This window comes from Microtus oregoni, unplaced genomic scaffold (genome assembly GCF_018167655.1).
Source record: "Microtus oregoni isolate MIOR12 unplaced genomic scaffold, Mior012 000063F_ref0000156, whole genome shotgun sequence".
Lineage (NCBI taxonomy): Eukaryota > Metazoa > Chordata > Mammalia > Rodentia > Cricetidae > Microtus > Microtus oregoni.
The window spans coordinates 2621783-2635705 of NW_024543873.1; the positions used below are offsets into that span (position 1 = coordinate 2621783).

Genomic DNA, 13923 nt, shown 5'->3' on the forward strand with positions numbered 1-13923 from the left:
GTAAAATTGGAGGAACCTGCCAGTGAGTCTGAGGTGATAGACATGGCTGCATAGACAGGACTGTGAGGGAGAGCAGGGGGAGCAGGACACATCCTGAGAGAGAGAGAGAGGAAGCTGAGAATGTTCAGGAGTAGGGTGGAGAAAGGGCTGCACCCTCATGGAGTGAAGGGAGGTAAGGAAAGGGGCAGGAGGCAGGGGGAGACAAATATCAAGACTCAGAAGTGTGATGTAAGAAGCATGAAATGAGCCAAGGAGTGGGAAATAAGGTCTGAGCACAGCCCTTGCTCAGGCCATGAGCATGGTGCTTAACACACAAACATAAGGACTAGGAACATTAGGAATATTAGGGAAATATTGTCCCAGCTCTGGAATCACAAGCTGAAAGCATGAAGTCCCAGGGCTTCTAGACTGACCCCAGGTTACCTGTGCTTCTGGCCACTTCCTCTTTCCATTATCTTCCACTGCTATAGCTACTATGGCAGGGCTCTCTGTTCCTGAGAGGGTTTACACTCATGGTCTCTCTGGTCATCCACGAACAGTTCACCATACAGAAAATGTACACATTGCCGGGCAGTGGTGGCACATGCATTTAATCCCAGCACTCAGGAGGCAGATGCAGGTTGATCTCTGTGAGTTCAAGGCCAGTCTGTTCTACAAGACCTACTTCCATTACAGGTACCAAAAGCTACATAAAAAGCCTGATTCAAAAATACATAAAAAAGAAAAAGGAAAAGAAGAGAAAATGAACACAACACACGCACAAACACACACACACACACACACACACACTCACACTCACACACACACACACTGGCTGTGGGAGGTATTAGAGCCCTGGGTGCCAGAGTGGGTGATGGGAAACCAAAAGTTGCAGATTTAGAACAGGAGAAGAACACTGAGCTATCCCCAGAGATATGTAATATCTGGGAGTTAATTGGGACACCAGCCATCATCCTGGCTCTGACCACAAAGCACCTCCATGTCCTCTTTCATGCTCAGATGGACATCCATGCGTCAGCTCTCACTTAACTGTGCAGACTCCATGGCCTGAATGTGGTGAACAAAGCATTTGCCTCCGCAAAGCATGTCCTTTGGTCCTCTGCCATTGTCATGTGGGTCGAGGGGTTTTGTCCTTAGTAGGATCTGCCCCTCTTGACATGTCTGTTTCTGGTGTCAGCATTTCTGCTACAGGTTCCAAATATATTTACTATCACTAGATGAAGGGACTGCCTTTCTGTGACGAGGAACTGATGCTTCCATGGGCGAGAAGAAAGCCTTTGTGAACTAACAATGCCGTTCATGAAGACGGATGGGGGATCTGGTCTCTGGTCATTCCAACTGTTATCAGAAATTTAATTGTAATTCTAATTTTCATATATAAACTCAAGTCTAATATTTTATACTTCTGTAAGAAACAGTCAACAATGTTGTGCATGGTATCACATACCTATAATCCCAGCATTAAGAAAGCAAATGCAACAATACCACCACATATTTGAGGCTCTGCTGGTCGATGTAGGAAATTCCAGGTCAGAAAGCAATCCATAATGAGATCTATTCTCAAACAAACAAACAGAATTTAAAAATCCTTGTGTAATATAAACGGATACAATACAGATAAACTACAGTCTTGACTGTTGTGCCGGCTAGTTTTATGTCAGCTTGACACAAGCTAGAGTCATTTTGGAAAAGGAAACTTGAACAGAGAGAGTACCCTCCCCAGATTGGCCTATAGTACATTATCTTTCCTTTTTAATGAAATAGAATAAAATATGCTAAAATGTTTTATCACATCGAAGTTGGACAAGGCAAACTAACAGAAGGAAAAGAGCCCAGGAGTCAGATACCATTTGTTCTCACACTCAGGAGTCCCATAAAAACACTAAAGTGAAAGCTATTGTTTATATGTAGAGGACTAGCAGAGACACTGTAGGCCATGAGCTTGCTGTCGCAGTCTCTGAGAGTTCCTATAAGCTGTGCTCAGTCCACTTAGAGGGACTTGTTATCCTGGTGTCTTCCATCCCCTCTAGCTCTCACACCCCTCCTACCTTCTCTTCCATGGGTTTCCCTGAGCTCTGAAGGGAGGGATTTGGTGGAGACATCCCATTAGTGCTGAGTATGAGGGACAATGAGTTGGTAAAGTCACTTTCATTGGGCTATTTACAGTACTACAGAAGTCAGCAGCTTCCATGCTGACGAGAGCTCTGAAAGTATTATCCTAGTGCTGAGACTGTCATTCAGGTAAGGTACTCTGATTGGGAGCGATGTCTGCCACTCTGCAGTGCACGTGTGGACCTCAGCATGGTGCTTCATGCATCCACCAATACCCACACTGCATGAGCTCTGTGTCCCACAGCATATGACCTGATCTGTGTTCCATTAGGGCACTTCCCATTGCAGGCTGACTCCCAAAGCTTGGGTGTTACCTGAGCAGGGCTCCTGCAACAGAACTGGCTGACTTTCAACTCTTCCTCTGCCTTGTCCTTCTATCTAGCTGCTCTAGGTGTGTGCACTGCCAGTAACTCTGCCAGGAAGTCATCTCTTTGACACACTTGGTACAGTTGCTTTTGTGGCCTACTACATGTTTTATTATATCCATGAAAATGATGAGGCCGAACTCCGTTGCACATATTAAGTCCCTCTCCTGATCACAAGCCAAAGAGAAACATCACAAGGTGTAATAAGATGCAGCAACAGGGCTGAATCCATAGGCCCATCCTCCACCACTGTTGAATGGAAGGAGGTGCAAGGAAGAAAAAGTCCAAGCCAGAAAACGGAAGCTAATATAAAATCTATCTGGGTGGCGAGTTACTAGGCTTTGGGGAAGACATCAAGAGCTGTGAGGATGTGCTTCCCAGGGGAAGGAAACTGTAGTTGCTGGTACACTGGTTTGTGAAGCTGAAGTAAAAGGATGCCAAAATTCTGCAAGTAATTCATGAACCCGGACGGTATCCCGGTCCTGTGCCATTGATGTTATCCCCATTCATGGTTTTGGAAGCTGTGAATGAAGCATTTCATTCAGGGTCCCAAGACAAAACCACCCAGTACACATGTTATCTGTCCTCTGGACACTCTTGCTATGGGGATTCACGTCCTCCATCTCTCTGCAGTGCCTCTACAATCCACAAACTATCCTAATACAAGTCTGTACTACAACCAGCCTATCTGTCCCTCCTCTGTCACACCAAACTTCTGTATGTGGATCCTCGGTACACAGCCCTGTTTACCCATCTTCTCTATTGCAAAGTTCAGATCCCCGGCTTACTGGTACTCAGTTTAGAAAGAGGCTTTATCACATCCTCCTGCACCCCCTTTTCTAGAGTCAGCCATATCTACAAGCAGTCACAGCATCAAAAGCAGCTCACGCCTTGGCCACTTTCTCACAGGTCATGTACTCTACCCCACTACATACACCACCATGCTAATGCCACCCTGATGTGTCCTCCCTGCCAGAACTCAGGCATAACACTCTCTATAGGCTTTCCACACTGCCTCTCCTCCAATCACCCTCGGGCTAACACAGCCTATTGCTCCCTGCATGCTCTGAAGCCTGCATCCTATGCCTTCCACTAACCTGGCCTGGTGTATCTACTGAGAATCTTATGCCTCTCCTGCTTGAACTGGGAGGATCGATCAATATGCCTCTTGTGCATCTCGGGCTAGGTGTGGGAGCAAAGAGGAAGCCTCTTTCAAATGGGCGTAAAAAGGCCTCTTGTGTTTCCTTTGAAACACTACCTGTGCCAGGAGGACTCCTAGTAGCATGACTGTGCCATTGAAAGGAGTGATAGTGAACAGACCTGGGGGTAGCCTAGGTCCCTGGTCACACACCCCACTGATGAATGCTCAGAAAGTGGTCTTTTTGTATTTGTTGCAGTACAAGAGTGAACTTGTAGATTTGTGAGAAACTCTGTTTTTGTCGTGAACAGTCTTCTCACTGGAGACTTGTCCTTTTCCTGTTCTTAGGTGTTTGTTCCCACAGGGTCGAGTTAAGGTAAGGATAGTACAGTGTGACAACAGAGAAGAATATATGTCTGAGCGCGGGTTGCCGTTAGTTTGAGAAACTTTTGTGACTTGTGGAGTAGTAAAGATGACTCAGGGTTTGATCCCTTCCTTTTATCTTCTGTTAAATATTTTCTCAATATTGGACATACACACCTTACTGACCCTTAAAAAGGACATGAAATATTTTGAATACACAACTCTTTATTGCTGAAGGGATAAGGTGTCACAGCCATCAGAAGGTGTCAGTGACACCTGAAGATCCTGTCTTCATCTGGGGCCTGGACAGGATGATGCTTCAGGACTCCTACAAAAGCTTTACTGCAAGGTGTCCTGGCCATCAGCAGATGGACACTGGAGAATCTGAGACTGCTGATGTTTCCTGTATTGGCCTCTTCTTTTCTTAAACCAGCTCTGCAATAACTTGGTGAAAGAGATGGCTTTAGTGTATTCAACAGTCAGTATCACAAGTAGAAAACACAACTCTGTGTAACAGTAAATGCCAGTGAGCCTTTAGATTGACCAGACTTTTCTAACCAAGGACACACAAAATCCTATGCAACCCCAGCCCTGGAAGTCGGAATTCAGAACAACCGGAAATGGGAAATTCATTAGCTAGTACCTTTCCTGTCTTATGCCCTTTCAAGGAAATGGGAAATATGGCTCTAAGAAAGAGAACGGGGATCAGTAAATCAGGATATGGAGAAGACCAGATATCAAAGTGTCTTTAGGTATTACAATCTACACACTCTCTGCCGAGGAAAAGGTACCTCATCATTCCCTTGAATTATCTGACTTACTTGAACTACTGCTTAGAATAATGATATCTCCCCTGACTCCCTCGAAAGTCACACCCCACTGCATGAATTCTTGTCTATGTAATCCTCATGATATTTGCCTATAATAGAGAAGATGGGCGAGCTCATATTTGGCCTTGAATCTATATTAACAAAGGCCAAATGGGTCCTAATTCTGGTTTCCTTTGAATAGGTGCAGGAACAGCTGAAACAACTGCCATAGATTATTCAAATTTGATTGTTTGAGATGATCCCAAGATTTCTGATCTAAGTTGAAGAGCCAGAAAGCTGAATATATTACTAATTTCCTTTACTGTGACCCTGTACTATTTTATCCATGAAAGATCTACAAAAATGCAGGGTCCTTGCTGGGTGACTGTGGAGGTTTCTATGTCTTCCCATAGAGGCCTCTAATCTCCTATGCACAGGAAAGGAAGCTGCTGCGAAGTGATGGGCCAATGCCTGGGCCAAGTCTGGTTTACAGCAGGCTTCCTGAAAATTCAGCAGCCTATTGGTCTAAGAGAGGAGAGGAGTGTGAAGATGAGGTGTTGGGAATGGGCTGCCAGTGCCCTGGAGTGCATACATGAGTAACTGCTTTTTAAATAAGTAGAGGAGAAAGGACTGGGGAATGATGAGGAAGGAAGGTGGAAAGGGTAAGTGAAGGGACAAGAATAGTCAATAGAAAGAAGAAACAAAGCAGAAGATAGGAGAAGGGGAAGAGGAAAAGGAAGGGAGAGAGAAAAGCTCAAAGGAAGGAAAGAAAGAAGACACAGATCAGGACACTGTTATCAATCTCTGGTGACTGGATCCCTATAGCTTAGTGTCAGCATTAACTGGACCATTGATTCTTGTCCTGCTCAGCCTAATGGTAGAACCCTGCATCTTCACCTGCATGGCCAACTGCCTCAAACAGAAAATTACTGGTCCCTAGAAACAACTATGACCTCATAGAACAGGATGAGTCAATAATTTGACTCATGCCCTGTAATCTAGTGGGAAATGTGACACTTTAAGCCAGTGAAGAGGTTCCTCCATCTTCTATTCTTGTTGAGGCCATTACAGGTAGAAATAGACTTTGACTCTGTCATGGAGAATCCCACGGGAAATTAATTACGTCTACTCTAGGGACCAGAGATCAGGGATATACTAGCTAACTTAGCTGTGGTAAAACTTCCTGTTTGTATGAACCCCTCCACCAGCTAGCTGCTATCTTAGCTTCAGTAAACATCTTGATTCAAACTGCTTACTTCTGCACAGGCATCTGCATCTGCCGATCTAGATGCTAGGACATCTAGGTTTTAAGATGCCCTTACAACCCCCATGTTCTGGACAGCTGGGGCCATGCCTACGTGCACAGATACCTGGGTGTCATCCTAGTCAGCTGGAATAAAGACTTTCCATTAGCTAGAGACCATGTGAGTGGTCATCTCTGCTCACAACTATGGAGTGCTCTATCCTAATTGGAATGTCTTCATAACCTCCTCCCTTCAAGGCTCAGGGATCAAAGCAGAAGAACAAGCAGAAAAACTGGAATATACAAAGGTGCTGGATGACTCTAAAGGAACAAAAATCTATTTTCTGTACAAAAGGTCAAAAACCAAAATGAAGTCAACACAACACACTTCAACAATTCACTTGATTGTACTGCCTTGTACAGACACCTCAATCCTAACTCCCAGTGGGGCTCCACACAAGACGCCCATGTCAGGAAGGACAAGGGGTGCTGTGAGATTCACCACTTAGGATAGTGGGATACCTGCTTCCTACTTCCCCTCACTGTCAGAAAACAGTCTCCTTCTCTCCCTATCTCCTCCTTTGCCTCATGCTCTTCCTCCTCCTCATTCCTTCTCTTTTTTGTCCTTCCAGCATCTTCTCCTTCTGTTCCAGTGTTTCTGGATCTCCTCTGACATATTTTTCTTATCTAAACACATAATTTCTCCCAGGTGAACTGCTTTACTCTCATGATTTCAGCTCACCATTTATAGATGGACGGCTTCTTATTGCTCCAGCACCTTAAGGAGGTGGGGTGATTACAAGGAATCACACTTGCCAAAAGAGTGTGCAAAGTCACAGCCTATCCCCAGCTCAAACAAACAAACAAACAAACAAACAAACATCCTTCCCAAAGTGTTATTAGAGCTAACACTACTCCAAGGGAGGCCTGCACAGAGATGTGATGTTGTCATCTATAGGATTAGGGAAATGAGCCAATTCAGACAATTCATTCAGATATCTTGGGACTCCCTGCTTCCATCATGTAGGTAATAAGGGTAGGTTACTGTCACCTATGGACTTTTGCCCTCCCCCTCTTCCATGCCCTCTAAATTTTTCTGGGCTCAGAACAAAAGCTGTGGTCTCAGTAAGAGTTGAAGCTTGATAGTGATGCCCTACTTCTTGTCAACATGAAGAGCATCCTGGGCTCTGTTCTTATACCAGGAGATCCAACGTTTTTAGGCTGAACCTCCAGTCAGGAATGTGATCTGTAACAATGTGGAGAGCAGTTAACAAAACCGCCTCTTCCTTAATACATGACATCTAGAGCTTAAGTGAATAAACCTCTAGAGCTACAGTGCATCAGCCTCTTTAATCCTGCAATGCATCAGATTCTGGAATGGCAGTGAATCAGACTCTCTGGATCTTCAGTGCTTCAGCCTCTAGAGCTTCAGTACATCAGTCTCTCTGGAGCTGCAGTACATCAGCATCTCTAGAGCTACAGTGCATCAGCATCTCGAGAACTTCCATGCATCAGCCTCTCGGTAGCTACACTGCATTAACCTCTAGAGCTGCAGTACATTAGCCTCTCTGGATCTGCAGGTCATCATCCTCCAGAGTTTCAGTATATTGGCCTTTCTGGAGCTGCAGTGCTTCAACCTCTAGAGCTGCAGTGCTTGACATCTAGAGCTGAAGTGAATGAGCCTCTAGAGCTGCAATGCATCAGCCTGTCTAATCCTGCAGTGCATCAGTTTCTCTAACGACAGTGCATCAGCCTCTTTGGAGCTGTAGTGCATCAGCCCCTAGAGCGGCAGTAAATAGTCCTCTCTGGAGCAGCAGTGAATCAGGCTAGATAGCTGCAGTTCATAAGCTTCTCTGGAGCTGCAGTGAAATCAGCCTCTAGAGCTGCAGTGCTTCAGCCTTTCTGGAGCTGAATTGCATCAGCCTCTCTGGAGCTACAGTGCATCAGCTTTTCTGGAGCTGCATTGAATCTGCCTCTCTAGAGCAGGAGTGCATCAGCCTCTAGAACTGCACTTGATCAGACTCTCTGGACTTGCAGTTCATCGACCTCTCTGGAGATGCAGTGCATCATCAGTCCCTCTAGAGCTGCAGTACAAATGGCTCTGGACTGATAGTCCATCAGTCTCTCTAGAGATGTAGTGCATCATCAGTCTCTCTAGAGCTGCAGTACAAATGGCTCTGGAGTGATAGTCCATCAGTCTCTCTGGAGCTGCAGTAAGTCTGCCTCTATGGAGCTGGAGTGCATCAGCCTCTAGGTCTGCAGTGTATATGTGTCTTCAGAGCTGCCTCACATCAGTCTCTGGGGCTGCAGCACCTCTGTCTCTCTGGAGCGGAAGTACAGGGTCCTGTAAGCTTGAAAGCAGGAGAATTCCTCACTCCTTCAGCTTTTCTTATCCAATCACTCTCTCCATCCTGGGGGAATCTCCCTCTTCTCTACCAGTTTCTCCAACCTGAGCCTGGTCCTACTGTAGTTTACACGTTGTGGTGTTAGGATGTCAGTCATCAGGGGCTCCTAGGCAGGAATGCTATTCTGCACAAGCTACTGCTGCAGGTAGGGAATTTGCTTACATCAAGACTGCCCTGATCCATGCTGAAGGAAGTTAGCATGAATAGCACTCTGCACTGCTTTTCCCCTTTCTCATTTGCTATGGAGCAGTCAGTTTCTCTGGGCTCATGGCCTCAGCTTTTATCCCATGATCTAAACATTAGTCTTTAATGTCTGGAGGAAAGAAATTCATTTGAAAATAAGATAGCTACAGCTCTTTCTTCAAGTGAGCTCTATCTTTTTCCACATTCCAAAAAACCCACATGTTCAACATAGTCTCCTTTAAAGAAAAGGAATACTTTCAGATTTCAAGTTAGTCAACAGAAGACACACTTGACCGTGGCTTGGCACCTTTGCTTTTTATGTATTTGCAAACAAATAAAAATTTGCAAAGGTGTCTGATCTGCATGTGTATCTATGTGCAAATGCACACTCGTGCATGCAGAGGACCAAGGTCAGAGTCAAGCATCTTCTTAGCTTGGTCCCCACCTGATTTACACTGGCAGGGTTGTCCATGAACCTCAGCTCAGCGACGGACCTAATCTAGGTCTCCCTAAGGATCCGCAGTCTCTGCCTCCTGAATAAGAGATTCTGACTACAGTGTGAGCTGACACCTGCTAAACTTTATGCTGAGGGTCCCAACTCAGATCTTCAGACTCATGTGGCAAGAGCTTTATCCTTCGGGCCCTCTCCTCAGTACCAACCTGCATTTTGACATTCTATAACTTCACCTGATCCCGTTCTCTTTACTCGATTAACTTAAATGAGCTCAATGTTATTCTTTTTGTTTAATTGTAACAAAATTAACTCTTTAAAGCTGTGAGCCCCATACATGTCATAACACTGACATGACAATTTTGCATTGTTTTTAGATAATCTAAACACAGCATGGGGGAACATGAAGGTTCAACTTTGCTGCTTTCCACACAATTACAAAGGTGGAGGGCCAACCATTTGCACTTGTGAGTGTCTTCCCACATGACTCTTGGACAAATTAAACACAGATAAGTTATGAAACACTGAATATCTCTCTGGCCTTACTTAATCCACACTTATAACTAAGTGTTTCTTTGTTGAAACAGAGCCCTGTTTTACTCCTACTGCTTGCTACATCAATTAGAATGTCCCCAAGGTCACTTAGAGTCCTACTACAACAGTACATATAAGTACCCTGAAATGACCTGAGTGTCCGGACTTCAGTATTAATCACTGTACACATACCAGTAAACATTTATGTTTTCCTATATGCATGACCATATAATACTCAATGCTCTCTATATATATGATGTTCCCATACTGATTCTAAGTGTTCTGTGAATCTCAAATGGCTGAAAGACATTTGAGGAAATGTTCAACATCTTTAGTCATCTGAGAAATGCAAATCAAAACAACTCTGTGTCCCATCTTACACCTATAAGAATGGCCATGATCAAAACACAGATGACAACTTATTCTGGGGAGTATTTGGGGTAAAGGGAACACTCCTGCATTGGTGGTGGGAGTGTAAACTTGTACAGCCACTTTGGAAGTAAGTATGGCGATTTCACTGAAAACAAGGAAACAATCCACCTCCACGCCCAGCAATACTACTGTTGGTTATATACCCCCAAACACTCAATCACACCACAAGAACACCAGCTCAAATATGTTCATAGCAGCATTATTCATAAGAGCGAGAGCCTGGAAACAACCTAGATGGCCTTCAGTCAAAGAATGGATGAAGAAAAAGTACATGTGCACAACAGTAAAAAAAAATGACTTCTTGAAATTTGCAGGCAAATGGATAGATCTGGAAAACACCATATTGGGTGATGTAACTCAGAAACAGAAAGACAAATATAATATTTACTCACTCATAAGTGGTTTTAACACATAAAGCAAAGAAAACCAGCAATACCGGGAAACCAAGACAACAAAGAGGACCCTGAGACAGGCATAAATGGATCTACTTAGGAGGTAGGAAAAGACAAGATCTCGTAAGTAAACTGGGAGTGTGGGGGTCACAGGACATAGAGACTGGGAGAAGGGAAAAGGGAGGGGAGCAGAGAAAAATATAAAGCTCAATAAAGACAATTAAATAAAATAAAAATGCTAAAAAATTGTGTGCATTTTTTAGTTTTTTTTTTCAATTAAGAGACTACAATGTCTCCAATAATGGGAAAAGACTTAATGGCTGCCCGTTCCATTTTAACTCTGGAAAACTTCAACACTCAGTGCTCAGTTACTATCATAACCCAGACAAGGACACCTCTCACCCACGCATGCTTTTCATATTGGGTACAAGAACATGGACCATGACCTGAAGCAGAGTGCCCTGCCCAAAGTCTTTTCGGATTTACTGACCTGCACTCTGGATTCTCCCAGGAACAAGCGCTTTGCAAGGTCCTTTCTGAGAGAAGAAGATGGAAATTGGAGCTGTTAGTGAAATACAGCATTTCAGCTTGGCAAGATGAATAGACTTCTGGAAATTCATCACAGGCCAACACAAAACTATGTAGAGAAGGTGAGACCTAAAGTATGAAAGCGGCTTTTCAATGATCTCTATTTTATTTTATAAAAATAACCACATTGAGCAGGGCGGTGGTGGCACACACCTTTAATCCCAGCACTCAGGAGGCAGAGGCAGGGAAATCTCTGTGAGTTCGAGTCCAGCCTGTTCTACAAGAGCTAGCTCCAGGACAGGCTCCAAAGCTACAGAGAAACCCTGTCTCAAGAAACGAAATAAATAAATAACCACATTAATTGACATAAGGTGGATATGCTATAGTAGTAGAGGGATTACTTAGAAACCACTAGGTCTTTTTTATTTATTAATTTACTTATTTATTAAAGATTTCTGTATCTTCTTCGCCACCGCCTCCCATTTCCCTCCTCCTCCCCCAATCAAGTCCCCCTCCTTCGTCAGCCCAACGAGCAATCAGGGTTACCTGACCTGTGGGAAGTCCAAGGACCACCCACCTCCATCCAGGTCTAATAAGTTGAGCATTCAAACTGCCTAGGCTCCCACAAAGCCAGTACGTGCAGTAGGATCAAAAACCCATTGCCATTGTTCTTGAGTTCTCAGTAGTCCTCATTGTCCGCTATGTTCAGCGAGTCCGGTTTTATCCTAGGCTTTATCAGACCAAGGCCAGCTGGCCTTGGTGAGTTCCCAATAGAACATCTTGAGTACAATTCCCATTATAAAACGGGGGCCATGAAGAAGAAGAGGATAAGAAGGAGGATGAAAAAAAAAACAAAAAGAAAACTTAAAGAAGAAATTGAGAGGCATCAACCAACACTAGATAGATAGATAGATAGATAGATAGATAGATAGACAAATAGATAAATATAGATATAGATACAGATATAGATGTTGACTTTGACCTCTTAAAACATACTTCCCATACTCAGGAACTAAACAGAGACTTCATGCTTGAGGCTCATAGCAGACAGGGCTCATAGTGTGAAGAACACACCTCCTAATGAGATGCTGATGGATGGGAGCTGGAACAGCTATTGAAACAAGTGACATACCTTATGATCTCATCAGGGTACTTAGTTTTTTCAAAAACATCTTCCAACTCATTCAGCTGCCTGGGTGTGAGACCAAACTGGATCCTTGGCCTTGTGCGCCGGACCTGGGGCACTCTGCCAGCAGCCACATTCTCTTGCTCCTTCAACTGTGGGTTTCTGTAACCTTGGTGGCTCCCATGGCTCTCATGCCTGATGTCATCACCAACGTAGTTGAAATTAGCAACGTGGGTCACATCATCCTTGTAGTGTGGGATGCCCTGGTTCTTTGGTTTGTCGGAACCTTTTAGAGAACCTTCACCATAGATGACACTTTCTGTTGCTGCAGTGGCCCCGTGTTCAAAATCAAGGCTCCCCTCAATTTCATTTTCATACAGTTTGTAGACATTGGGTTCCACATGTTGGGATTGGAAAGCCATGATGAGACCTAAAAGAGAGTAGTGTCATCTCCATAAATGCTTTGTGGATTGAAATGACTTTGCAGCATGTGGGTTTTAGCAAGATTCACATCTGTCCTCTTTCCATCACACAACCCCTATAGGAGATACGTGCCCACTGAAGGTGGCTCTAGGGAGCATGTGCAGAATGGATCTAACATGGATCCAACCAAGTACACCAAAGCCTCGAGGAATGGAGTGGAAGAGAAAGAAAGCTGTTGCAGGTGCACAAGTAGGGATGAGGACATGCATTTACACCGAGCACATGGCCTCTGGGTGAACCCCTGGAGAAGTCTAGCTTCTGTATCTCACTGGGTGCACACTGCAAGATCTGGGAATTAAGTGGACATGGTTATGTCAGCTAGTGTTTGTGCCAGTTTCCTTGAGAGGACATTGAAAACACACCAACACTGTCCTCTACCTGAAGGAGTGCCATGCTTGTGAAGTGGAGTTTATGTAGCATTCTGGGGGGACAAGTCGCTGCAAAACACTTGACGTCACCATTGAAACAATGAAAATGCTCCAGATGGTTTATTGGGAATCTCCATCAGAGTCACTGTACGATGTCCTGCCCAGTACTTCTCATGTCTGACTAGGCTGACACTGTGTGGGTCTCTGCCCTTTTCACAGTGCCAGCAAACTCCTGAAGCTGAGAGTGCTCTGTAACAGTATTGAGCTGAGAAAGCACCATATATACAGTAAGTATACAAAAGTGAAATAACCTCGGGCTAGCTTCCATTCAAACAATTAATATTCTCAAAGAAATTTCCTCAGTGTGCTGAGATGTTGGAAAATATCAAGAGGATCTCAATAAGAAAATGTAGTCCTTCACCCAGAGACTGATGGAAACAGATGCAGAACTATAAACACTGGTGAAGCTCAGAAAATCCTGTGGAAGAGGTGGAGAAAGGATTGTGGGACACAGAGAGGGCAAGGGCACCAAAAGAGAAACCACAGAATTTACTAACCTAGGTCCAGAGGGGATCACAGAGACTCGGCTGCCATCCAGAGAGCTTGCAAGGGACTGACCTAGGCCCTCTACCCATGTTTTACAGTTGTGTAAATTATGGTCTTGGTCTTCTGGTGGGGCTCCTAACAGTAGGGATGTCTCTGACCCTGTGATCTGCTTTGGGAACCTTATCCTCCTACTGTATTGCCTTACGCAAACTTAGTAGGAAATGAGGTGCCTAGTCTTACTGCAACTTGATATGCCACAGATGGCTGATATACATGGGAGACCCGCTCTTTTCTGAAAAGAGAAGAAGTGGATAGGGGGGAAGAGGCAGGTTAGTAGAAGGGTCTGGGAAGAGAGAAAGAATGGAGAGGAAATGTGATTGGGAAAATAATTAATTAATAAAAAGAAAACTAGAGTTTAACATTGCTTTTAAAAATTAATATTAAG

At 44.3% G+C, this 13923-nt stretch overlaps 1 protein-coding gene across 1 annotated transcript; it reads right to left on the reverse strand.

Moving 5' to 3' along the window:
- Positions 1-4317: 4317 nt before the first annotated feature.
- LOC121439793 (paired mesoderm homeobox protein 1-like) lies at positions 4318-12503 on the reverse strand. The gene is made up of 3 exons (XM_041640415.1): positions 12088-12503; positions 10918-10963; positions 4318-4413 (listed from the first exon to the last, which is right to left on the reverse strand). The coding sequence occupies exons 1-3, from the start codon at positions 12501-12503 to the stop codon at positions 4318-4320; spliced, it is 558 nt and encodes a 185-aa protein (XP_041496349.1).
- Positions 12504-13923: the final 1420 nt, after the last annotated feature.

Coding starts and splice junctions, on each gene's coding strand:
- LOC121439793 (XM_041640415.1), bottom strand. CDS start 12,503: ATGGCTTTCCAATCCCAACATGTGGAACCCAATGTCTACAAACTGTAT. Junction 10,964..12,087: donor TACCCTGATGAGATCATAAG/GTATGTCACTTG, acceptor TTCTTCTCTCAG/AAAGGACCTTGCAAAGCGCT. Junction 4,414..10,917: donor TGGGAGAATCCAGAGTGCAG/GTCAGTAAATCC, acceptor AAGTTATTGCAG/AGCTGGTTTAAGAAAAGAAG.